Source organism: Pleurodeles waltl, chromosome 3_1 (assembly GCF_031143425.1).
Source record: "Pleurodeles waltl isolate 20211129_DDA chromosome 3_1, aPleWal1.hap1.20221129, whole genome shotgun sequence".
Taxonomy (NCBI): Eukaryota; Metazoa; Chordata; class Amphibia; order Caudata; family Salamandridae; genus Pleurodeles; species Pleurodeles waltl.
The window spans coordinates 1,790,152,731-1,790,165,457 of record NC_090440.1 but is presented as its reverse complement, the minus strand read 5'-3'; the positions used below and the strand labels follow the sequence as shown (position 1 = coordinate 1,790,165,457).

General features: G+C 43.8%; 1 protein-coding gene across 2 annotated transcripts in view; it reads right to left on the bottom strand.

Moving 5' to 3' along the window:
* Positions 1-12,727, bottom strand: part of DNAH7 (dynein axonemal heavy chain 7) — a 1,158,398-nt gene that overhangs the window by 376,580 nt on the left and 769,091 nt on the right. For both annotated transcript variants that reach the window (XM_069225862.1, XM_069225863.1), the window contains one exon: positions 10,215-10,369. In XM_069225862.1, the coding sequence (XP_069081963.1) occupies positions 10,215-10,369 (155 nt within the window). The remainder of the gene's footprint in view (positions 1-10,214; positions 10,370-12,727) is intronic.

Genomic DNA, 12,727 nt, shown 5'->3' with positions numbered 1-12,727 from the left:
AAGCACAGACTTGTCTGCAAATAAACCCATATTCCCGCAGACTAGTCAACCTCTGGCCACATTCTTGCACAATCAGATTTCTTGGCAATAGTTGTAGTTACAGGTTATTCCGAATTAAACAATATTGCACTGCTAAACTGGTCTTCACCCGGCCTTTTCATGTTCAGCACAGGCAGACTAGTCTAGAGAGACTGGACCTGGTGTATGTACATGCAGCCTACAAACAGGGGGTGCAAAGTACGCCCCAACGTTTTTCAACCTCAGGGTTATTATACAATGTGACCTGTGTACAAATAGGTCAAATCGCAAAATATGCATCTGGTGAGTGTTGTCTAAACATTGATAATCAAAATGAATTAGGGAGGTGGCTATTTGTGAAAGAAGGAATGCAGACCTTCAAAGAGCAGCAGATTTCTATCCTAGGGTCTGCAGTTCCAAACTGGAGACGTTTTATTAAAGCAGCCTGCGCCCCCTAAAGGCGTGGGTTCTGTTTTAAGAAAATGTTTCCCGTTCGGGAGACATCAGGAGAAGTATATTTGCACTGTTTTCTCCGCTGGAGGACGACTGGAGCAATTCCCAAAGAGGAGAGAGACACCTGAGTACAGCCTTCCCTTTGGGAACCGGATAAACCCCCAGTGCGCCCTCTGATCAACGGTTTGCAATTGTGGTTACAAACCAGTGTTACACGCCATTGCAAATTGCACTTAGGAAGGGAGGACCTTTCATTCCTCCTCCCAACTGCAATTCAGAAAGAGCTGTTGAACCCTTTAGCGAGTCGGAAAGGATTTATCAACAAGAGGGGATTTGTACATCACAAAGAGTATTTTGTGGTTGCAAGTCACAGGCTTTGCGATTGCAAGGCCAGTAGGAATGCTGCAGATTCACTGTTGTATGTCGTTGTAAGGTAAATAATGACGCTATTTAAAACTCCTAAATGGCAGCGTTGCTAAAGAAATCCCACTTGCAGTTATACTATAATTTTTCATTTTACAAACAATAAGGGAGAACAGGCACACATCAGGCAATACTGAAAATATTATTGTGGCCCCAGTGAATACTAGTTTGTGACAGGTAAGATGAGGCGCAAGATACTGGAAACTGAACATAGAGCTAAATGAGGGATGGGGTTTGGGATAAAGTCCACAATATGAATCTTGAACCAACGCACTGACCTGCAACAGAAAGTGCACACTCTGCAGCGTTACGTGACGTATGCGGTGTGGTATGTTTGAAAGTGAGATGAACAGATCCTCCGCTCTTGTGACCAGGGTCTTAGACATGGTGAATTCCGACTCTGGCCGCTGATGTAAATACAGAGGCACACAAAAGAATCATGGGCAAGTAGTCATCTCACAGTGAATAAGGCCGGGTGCCCAGTCAACATCCCAAAGACTGTGCTCTTGATTGTTGTTTCTCAATGTATACGTGTATTACTTTTCATGAAAGAAATCAAGACTCTCCTCCTCTATGTGCATCTCATACTCCAATTCCACCCCCATCCCAGTGGCCAAGCGTTCTGTAGGTTGGCCCTTCGGCAAACGTAAGCAGCTGTGTTATTCTGTCCCATCACAGCTTTTGCATGCTCTTTCTGTACTTCTGGAACCTGCATTTCTTGTAGGGAGGGCCCCAACAGGAAACACAATCAGCTCTGTTAATGATGTTCAAACTATTCCCACAATGCATGGAGGCGTGATCAGAATAGGGCTATAGGAGCATGGTTGAGTCACGGCGCCCTGTCGTGCCCTGAAAGCAGCCCCTAAGCCTGCAGCCTTCATGAGAAATGCCAATGTGGCAGAATGGCCAGTCTGATTCTGCAGAGGTGTTTGCAAAACACGGCACCTATTAGGAGGAGACGAATGGAACGACTGGGAGTCAGGCACCAAATATTCAAAAATGTTTCCCTACCCACTTTTTCCCACCTACCCTTGCCATGAAGGGTGTTTACGCCCTCTACTCGCTATATATATATATATATATATATATATATATATATATATATATATATATATATATATATATATATATATACACACACACACACCAAAGAGAAAGGAACACAGATGAAGCATATTTGGTAGGGGCGCTGGGACGTAAGTACTAGGACTGGAAAAAGAATCATAATATTGAAAATTACTGGTAAGTAATTCAGACATTACTTGTTCGCCTCCCTCTCTGTTCCACTCAATACTTATAGGAGAATATACCCAAGAAATATATCGTTGTTGCTATCCATCTAAAAAGGGCACACCAAACATTAGAGGTCATGCAACATTCATCAATTATTCCTGTATATCAAGAAAGAGAAAAACATACCAAAGAATTGCAATCACCTTCCTGAACCACTCACCAAAATATCAGTACCAAATACTAGTTCAGAATCGTATGCCACAACTAATCTGCAATGGGAATTAAAAGTGGATGGAGTAGCTCATGTGCTTTTGCAGTGCAAATATCCATACCCCATTGAAGACCAAGGCTGAACCTGTTAGGGGAGGGTCAGATCAGCGTAGCTGCATAAATCTGGAAATCACTGCCGAAAAAAACTGCATACCGAAATTAATGAAAAAGCTATCACACCTCCTAAAATCTGCTGCTTTGTGGGAGGTAAATTTGAACAGCCCCAGTTACATCCAGTAAATGAAACTAGGCTTTACATTCGAAGATGTAGGTGACAAAGAAGAGGGAATAAGCACCTCTTTCTCTTGATGGAAGGCAGAGGTGAATTTTGGAATAAATACTGTACCTACGCGTAATATCATCCGGTCTTCAAACATTCTCAAATATGGAGGAACAGAATGAACAAAACTCAATTCTCTAAGCAGATGTGATTGTCAACAAAAGATATAAAAAAAAATGTAAACATCCTCCAAGGGATCAAATGGCAGAGATTGATGACTAGTGGAAGATCCAAGGGAGGGGCCAATTACCTTATTTTTAGTTTAGGCTGCTACAGGGAAAACCTTTTCAGTCGACCAATGAGAGCATCTACACACTGGAAGGCTGCCCCTTCCATGCAAAAGGCTCAGATCGTGAAAATAGGGTAGAATCTGAAAGACTTAAATTGAGATCTTTCTAAAGGATCTGAAAGACTAGTTCTAAAGAACACTCCAGTAGGAGACGTCCTTGAGCAGACATCATTGTTGAAAAGATGCCCAGTAGTAGTTATAAGACCTCAGAATACAAGGTTTATGTGAAGCTGGAATAAGGAGTGATACTGGAAGAGAAAGGCCTAAACAATGAAGCCCCTCCTTTTCATCTTCCACACCAACAGCTTCAGGCACTAGGAGGGGGCTGATGTCAGAGATGGATGGTTCAAATGATACACAGTCAGAGAAAGATCCCATCCTGGAAGTTGACATAGATGGGAAAATCATGGCCCTCAGAGCCAGAACGGAATGATGGCAATCATGAGCACCACTTAATTCAGGAACATGTCAGAGAGGCAAGGAATGAATGCAAGGCTACTGAATCATGGTACTGTGAAAAAACAAAGAAGCTCAGCATTCAAATAGTTGGCAAGTAAATCTACTACTTGAGTGCAGCGCAATCTGCACATCTTTTGAAAAAAGATAGCTGGACGCACATAAGTACTTAAGATGATAGAAATATCTGACTTAGTGCGCCCCAATTGTGAACTGCCTTGATGGAAAAGAACCCACATGTCACAGGACAATAAAATGCAAAACTATCTGAATCCTGGACCATGTCTCCAAAGAACGATACAGACCTGCTTTTGTTAATGTATTGACAGAGCAAACTACAATTGCCTTGTCTTGATTTCTCTAGCGAATATTCATAAGTTTCTTTGTACTGCCACTAGTTCCCTCCAATTTGAGTATTGGAGCTGTTTGTGGAATGCCCAACATTACTTTGATGATGCCGGCATCAACATCGCCTCCCACACAGTCTGCTAGTTTTTTTTTTTGTAAGAATATCACTGCTTGTGGATATCCTCCGATATTGTTATGAGAGCTTCCAATACGCTGAAGCAGAGTGCCGCACTTGCAGAGTGTGTTGAACCACAGGTTGCAAGCATAGATGGGCCCCATAGCACCACTGACAGCCTATAAAATAGATGAACACAAAACTGACTGGTCAACTACAGAGACCAATTGAAGGAAGAAGTAGAATGTCTCAAGGCAGTCACTCATGTCATCTTCAACCTGATGCCAGTTCCTGGTCATCCCCCAATATTTCTTCAGGAGAAGCAAAAACTGGGAAATCAGCTTGTCTGCTCGAGCTGGAGGTAGGAAAACTACTCTTGAGGTGAGGAATATACATGCACAGATGGATATCAGGCTCTGGTTTGTATAAATATAGTGCTTGTATCAGTTGATCAGAAACCTGTGTTGTTGAAGAAAATCTCCCAGATGTGCCTAAGAGCCTGGTCTTAACTTCACCCTAACAATGATGTGAAGAACTACCATCAATGGGGCTAACCGTTTGATAAACACATCAGGGAAATATTTCAATTCAAAGGTCAGAACCTGGAACTGCCAATGCTGATTCCCCAAAGAGAATCCCAGGAACCCATGATGACCAGAGGAGGATCAGGACATACAAAACATGCATTTTAGAGACAAGTGCATGTTATGGAATCCTCTTTGGAAGACAGAGGTAGAACATTTTGTAGCATCTGCATTTTGAACTTCACAGTCTACAAAAAAGTTGTGTTTCTTCAGAATGATAACCAGTACCAGGAAAACACTGGAATACCAGTTTTTTTTTTATAGTCAGAACTTTGAGGATGCTTGTCAATGCCTTTGCTTTTTTAGGTCCCTGGGCGGAAACTATGCTGGAAATGTATGTTATGGAGGCTGTGATGGACATTTTTCAAGTCCACTACTTCTAGGACCCATTCTTCTGCAAACAACGGATGCCACTGTTGATCAAATTGATACAGTGACCACTCAGTGTACCCTCTGTCCAGTATAAATTAGCATAGTCAGGAACACTGTTGATTCTTCTCTGGAAGGTTTTGCTGGAAAATTAAGGGAAGGAATGGGTTGAGAGAGAGGAGCACGTTCATACTTCCACTGATGAATACAGTTATAAGGTTTGCAAAGGTTCTGCATGTTTCAGTCTTTTGAAAAACACGTACAGAACTGACTCAAGTTCATCAACAAATTATTGGGGACTCAGGAATTGCATGTTTAGAATATTTGGCTTTTATGATCCATGCACACAAACCAGGCAAGTGCAGATAGCAACGAGCAGGCACCAATGTCCTGGTATCCATTTCAAATGCCTTGAGGTTATCAAACACACTTAGGGAAAACTTTGTGATCGTCTCCATGATGGTCAATAACTCAGAATAATCCCCATCTTCTTCTTCAGTAGAAGACCAAGCTTGATAGTCTTTCATCAGTGATTGTGAAGTATAAACTTCATGGATTCTGACAAATGAGGTCAAACGTACTCCCCCATTTGAGTGCTTTAAAATGTTAAGACTGCTTCTGTTTTCAATCTATGACACCTGTAAGAGTTACTTCTTCCCTGAGCAAAGCTGCATGACCAGTCACGTTTGTCAATATGGAACCAATGAAAAGGGTCTGTAAAATGGCCAGGTCACCCATTGCTAAAGATAAAGATGACCCATGAGCTTAGAACCAATGTGTTCTCAGGGTTGTTTCCCTCCCTTTATGGAATATCATTCTCATTGAAGAAGTTCACACACTGCTAAGTTCACTGGAAGCTTCAGAATAGAGAGATTATAAAAATGGTGGGCCCCTCACCACTCTGACTTGGATGAACTTCTTCAGAATCGAGTTTTAAGAGAAATGATTCACCATATAGTGGAAGTCCCTTTACTAAACATGTTTGCCCCTGAGAACAAAATCCCACCAACAGGATCATCCGTGAAATCCTCATACTCTGGGGATGACCAATATGATGCCACAGAAGAGGCTGAGAAGACAACTATTGGTGAGACTGTATGATCTGGAGAAGCAGGACATTCATGGGGGATTCTCCATTGTCTTCATAACGCCTCACAAACATAACTAACCAAAGACTGTCATTCATGTGCAGCTAAGAGACTGTGAGACGGAATGTCTAAAACTGCTGCTCTTGCGTTGCAACCGTGGGTCTAAAAGGAGAGCCTTAATGGGATTTATCCACTTTTCACTGAAAAGACAATGCTTCAACCACAAGTCCTGGATGCCTTGTAATCAAGCCTCTATAGACTCCTTGTAGGCTAGTCAGATGCCTGGGTCAATATTCCCGTCTTTGACAACCTCATAACAGACATATTAAGAGTCCCTTATAAGAAAAATACCAGTTTGTGGGTCTATGCACCACACAGAAAAGAGTCGGGTAAAACCGGAGGACAGAAAACCCTCATTTACTATCTCTCTATACCTACAATTGAACATATATAGCCATATTCCGCCCAATGCATGTATAGGACTTCATTTCTGTCCTCCATTTATCTTTTAAATGCCACAGCCTTGTTCAGATGCAATATGACCACGGGCTCGAGCGTCGTCCATGCTGGGAGGGTCTCCGTTGGACCTGGCCCTTTTTACAGGGTCATCCCTAATCTTTTTGCCTTCTTCCTCCTATTTTTGCTGACCCTTTTTGCTGACATTAGGACTCTGGGCACTTTACCACTGCTGATCAGTGCTAAAGTGCATGTGCTCTCCCTTCTAAACTTGGTATGATTGGCTTACAGCGGATTGGCACATTTAATTTACCTGTAAGTCCCTTTTACAGTGGTATCCCTATGCCCGTGGCCTGTACATTAAATGCTACTAGTGGGCCTGCAGCGCAGCTTGCGCCACCCACAGAAGTAGCCTTTCAAACCTGTCTCAGGTCTGCCAGTGCAGGGCCTGTGTGAACAGTTTACTGCCAGAGGCATCTAAATGTACTTGCCAGGCCTGGAGCTCCCCTTTCTACTACATATAAGTCACCCCTAAGGTAGGCTCTAGCTAGTTAGCCCTATGGGCAAGGGGCTATGTATGCAAAAGGCAGGACATGTGCCTGGTTGTGTGGCCTGTCTTGGTAGTTACAAACATCCTGTTTGGTTTCTCACTGCTGTGAGTGCTGCCTTTGTCATAGGATTGCATTGGAAATGCCCTACCTTATGTCTAGGTGGTATTGTCTGATCTATGAGGGGTAGAGTGGGAATGTTTGGTATGGGTGTAATAATAGTGAGAAATGCTGCTTACTGGTGTAGGTGGATTTTTATTACCATTATAGAAATGCCACTTCTAGAAAGTGGGCATTTCTCTGAGCTTATGACTCAGGTGGTTTGCAGCTTGATTCCAATCCATGCCTGGGGAAAAGTGACAGCTAGGCTATGTGCATACCTTTCAGACAGCCTGTACACAGGGAGGGTGGAGGTGTCACAGAGTGCATCTGCGGATTGAATGGTCTGCCTGGACTGAGAGAGGGAGAGGCGGGGCACACCTTAATTTGTAAAGGCTGTGGCCTGGCCTCACACAAAGGGCTCATTTACCCCCCACTGATGTCTGAAGTCTGTGCTGGAGGAGAGAGGGGACACTCCTAGAACCAGTTAGGACTGGTTGGAAGCCCTTCTCCCCCTTTTGTGGAGGCTGCCTAAAATCAGTGTAGTACAAGGGAGCAAGTACAGGGGGTCTTCCTCCACATTTTTAGAGCACTTTTGGAACTGGGACTGAACCTCTGTCTGAGGAGCTACTGGACTGCACCAAGGACTCATGCTGCCTGGCATCTGCTGGGTGGCACAAAGGGCTCATCAGGATTGCTATTCTGCTTGTGCCCTGCTACAAGTTCTCCCAGACCAGGACTTCCCTGGCTCTGCTGGATTGCCAGGAGGAATTACCACCCCGCCACCCTTGCTGGTGTGTGCTGGCCTTCCTGCTACAGCTAGGCCCCTTAACAGCGCCTGAAGTATGTCAGTTATTTACTTTCCACGCCGGTTAAGCGCAGGTCCGGGATCAAGCTACCCTCTGCCTTTTTTGGCAAGCCTTTTTTCAACCCTTTTGTCAAAGATTTTTCGTCTGCGCGAGATGTCAACGAGGAAGGTGGGGTTCAAGCCTTGTGGTGCCTGCCATCGCGCCATGTCTGTGATGGTGTCTCTGGTGCCTCGACAGAGACCACGACTCAAAGTCGTGCTCCGACTGCCTGGATTCAAAGCAGATGCCAGGGAATTCAAAGGTAAGGAATCTGCATCTAGAGGTCTCTATCAGATAGTTTATTTTTATATAACTTGGCATTGTGTTTCATTTGTGGTTTATTTCTAGCGTCATGTGTGATATTTGTGTTGTGCAATCGCTTTGCACATTGCCTCTGGAATAAGCCTGACTGCTTGTCCCAAACTACCAAAGGGGTGAGCAGGGGTTATCCTAGGTGTGTAGCCCCTCGCCCTGACTAGACGTTCTGCCTAGCTTAGGTGCATACCCTAGCCAACCAGAAACCCCATTCTTAACAGTCTCTATTTAAGCTAATAGTCAAGGCCTCCCTCGATGGAACTCTACCAGCAGGAGTATGACACAGTTCAACACTGGCTATCAGATGTCAGGAAAGCCCACTAAAAAAATCACGCACACAGGCTTGTGAGGGAGAACATGACACTTTCCTATAGTGGAGATGCAGAACGCATGCCCTCCCCCCGGCCCTTTCCCCCTTATGAAGGCTCAAAGTCCCAAGCCCTGGGTGACCGCAGACAGTGGGATACATAAAAGACAGACAGATGCTTGGAGGATGTAATGGCTCATTATGGCAAGCGTAGCCGGGAAAAAGTAGAAAGGGAATAAATACTTGAATGTTGGGGTGCTCGACTACAGAAGCAGGATCTCAAAGTAAGGATAGGAGCAGGGTGAAAGGTGAAGAGATAACGATGAGAACCTACTATGCGCTTTTTTTTCACTACATGAATGGGTAACCTTCCCAAGCCAACATTGACCAAGAGTTCCTAATACAGGCATGTTTTATGTACTTCTTCTTGGGAGATCCTTTGCTCTACCAGACAGTTTGAAAAGAGAGAGTCCAAGGCTGTAAGAAAACCATGGCAGGCTAATGTTTGTGACATTCAAATGAAACTGTGGCAGCAGTCAATTGCCAAAGACTTAGTGATACGACTAGCCCTGTCCACATCTGCTGGCTTTTCGGGCTTCAGAACTAGCGTGTCAAATATCACCCCATATTATATGCAGTTGGTTGATGAAGTCACGTCGGAAACACCCATAAGGGTTTAGAACGCTAAGCGGCACTACTCTAGGCTCAGTCCATTGAAGTCAAAACATTATCAGGTTCAACGCAAGGCCATGTATTTGACGAATCGAATTCGCGCAGACCGAAATCAAAATACTGCAAGCTAAAATAATTAACGAGTACTAAATAATTAACGAGTACTAAATAAGAACTTGCAGTGAAGCACTGTTCACGTTTCACTCTAACTATCTCAAAATTTTGGAGAGAGACCATGCATATAAAATGCAGTTGGTTAGTTCACTTCCTAAGAAACTATACTATTGTATTTGGAATATCTATGCAGATGTCACTTCCTGTGATGGTACTTCCGGTGATGTAACTTCAGGTGAAACCACTCCCTGTAATACAATCATGTGAATGAGTCCCCGCACTAGTTTAAGATATGATTCTCCATTTTAGATCACAGAGCCGTTATCTACAGATTATACACTGATTTGCATGAGAAATGCTGGGTTTCGGTACATAAATTCTTACTAGCTGATTCCGAATGTTCACTGCACAGTGAGGCTAAATTGTTTAAGTGATTTATATTCTCTCAGCTCTTCTTTCTTATGGGGTTGATATTTAATACAGTGAAGACAATTACAGCTTCACGGATTATAAGGGTATAGCTGAGCATTTTAAAGGATGAGAAAACCCAGTGTGGAACGGATGGTTTGACCTACATTTAGATGCAAAGTATTGGCGAGCCTAGAGAATTCAAAGAACATTTGTAACCAGCAAACGTCGAGATAATGAGGACATATGTATGCCACACCTTACGCAACAATTAAAACAGCACAATTAGAGAAAGTCACTAATGAACATTTGAGCATGCAGATTCTCACACCCTGCTGCGAGAAAGCTTATTAAAGTGATAATTTGATTAATGAGGATTATAAAGGAAAAAAATAATTAAAACAAACCTGGTTTGTATGAATCTGAAGTTTTACTGTCGCCATATTTACTATCTCCAAGCTTACGTCGCCCCCTTTTGGCTAGTTTGCAGGTTGCATGTAAATTATCCTCATGCCACTTACCAGGTGTGCCGAACTGGATGCAGTTTTCCAGTGTTCTTACATAGTCCGGGTCACTAAGCTTGATTACGTGAAGGGTGTTGGCCTTTTCCATGTTTTTCACCCACTTGTTTGCTTGGCCTTGGGGGTCTATCATGAGGGGCCAGCGTCTTGCGTTCCTAAGAGCGAGAAAGGCATTCAGACAATCATATCATGCAAACAGAAAATAGGATGAGCTGGATGGAAGGTAACGAACGATCTCTTTCTGAGAAGGAACATGGGAATACCGGAGCTGCATATTTATTAAACGTTTCAGAAAAAGCTTTTCCAACAAAGCACAGCTTGCACAATAGGCGCAAAGTGCTCTGACATAGGCGAATAAGCCGCTAGCCCACTCACGCTGGTGGACGGCAGTATGAGTTTATCCAGTGGCTCTCTGGGAAGTGTGCTTGTGTCAAGGGTGAAGTGATGCTTCAAATGTGTGCAAGTGAACTTGTCGCTACACGTTAGAATGGATTGAAGCAAAAAGGAGTGAAATATTTGTGTGCATCTGCCACCTTCGGATAAGAAATTACTCATTTCACTATGGTGGCTGATGGAGTGCGGGTTCTATGGAGTGGCCTGTGTGGAAAGAGGTTTCATGCAAGTAAGGAAGGAGTGAAGCGCAGAGATGAGTGTGGACTACAGTTGCACTTACTATCGTACCGTGAGCGAGCAAATGGCGATAACAAATCTCGTTTGTTGTGGCGTAGGTTTGTGGTCTGAACAAAGTGGAATGAGTAGGATGGTTTCAGTGAAGTATGAAGTAGTCCTGGTCAATGTCTTAATGCTGGTGCTTGGTTGGTAGGATGTAGATTAGTAGTCAGAGGTGTAGTCACTGTCTCAGTGCTGGTGCTTCGTTGGCATTATGTGGATAAGTAGTCCGCGGTAAGGGCAGGATGTTTTCGGCGAAGTAGGAAGGCGCTCCCATCACCGTTTCGAGGCTCTTGTTTGGTTGGTAGGATGTGGATAAGTAGTCTTTGGGAAGTAGTAAGAGTGGGATGTCTTGCATGAAGTACGAAGGCGTTCCAGTTACCATGTCGAAGATCGTGTTTGGTTAGCAGGGTGTGGGTTAGTAGTTCAGGTGAAGTAGGAAGTGTGCGACTCCCCCTGATGTTTAGAAGGATTCAGATTTATTTATTTATTTCAATGTCTACACATCTTATGAGTTATGCAAAATTGTGAAGCTGTCAATTAAACCGATGAAATACACGACACAACGCTCAAAGACAAAGACACCTACCTCCAAGTCAACACGACTCCGGTTAGCACTGCAAGTAACCAGTCCATCAAAGTAACAACACTACCCTAGAGATTGGACCGCTTCATCCAAAGGGCAGATCACAACACTTGGCTAACTAGTTTCCCTGCTGGAGTCCGGCACACTTAACTGAATTACTGAACTAGCACTTGGTTGAAAACCAAAACACAAGCATTCTAATAATTCTGGGCTTTTCTACGTCTGCATAAACATGCAGGAAAAGTTGTAGTAACACTGTTTCTTAGGATTATTCCCATATCCAAAACTTGAAATTTAGAATGTCTTGGTACAGGTGTTGTGATATCGCTCGGTTCAGTAATAGCAGTATGTGGCCATTATGTGATGTGGCATTACAAACATCCAAATAGTTAATCTTTGAAATGAGGGCCTATACAAACCATCCAGAGGAGATGATGCCAACGGTTGTTACAGACATTGAACAATTTCATGAAGAAACAATGGACTCGTGCAAGCGGCTACATTCTGAACTGAATGCAAAGAGGCATGGTAGGCTGTATTAAACTTTAAATACACACACGCATAGATACATGTATACATCAACATTTTCTGTATGATGTCTTCTTCAACGGTAACAAATGGCCAGCCCCGCTAGTCCTGCTGCCTAACAGACATTTTATAGTTATCCATTAATATAGTTATCCACTAAACGCCCTCACCAACTGCTTTCACAACAAAATAGCAACCATCTACAGAAATTTCAAACCCCAACTCTCCAACCTCCTCAGCAAGCCATGAACCACAACCACCCGGCTCACCGCATGGGAAGAACTAAGCACATCCACAACAACCACTCTGATGAACTCCTTCCACCCAGGAGCACTCATCCACTCTTTAATCTTGGACGCACTGAGATCAGCCACCAGCTCACCGCCATCCTCAACACCTCCATAACAACAGTCACCTTCCCCAATGCATGGAAACATGCATAGGTGAGACCCCTCCTCAAGAAACCTTTGGCCGACCCCAGCGAGCTCCAGAACTATGGTCCCATCTCCTTCCTCATGTTCCCCACCAAAGTCCTAAAGAAGGCCATCAACCTCAAATTCACAGATCATCTGGAAAGAATAAAACTGCTGGACCCATCCCAATCTGGCTTCAGAACCAATCACAGCAATGAGACAGCCCCGATCACTGCAACAGATGACATCCAAGTCCTACCTGACAGAGGAAAATCAGACGCCCTCAGTCCACAGCCTTCGACACTGTCTCCCACCAT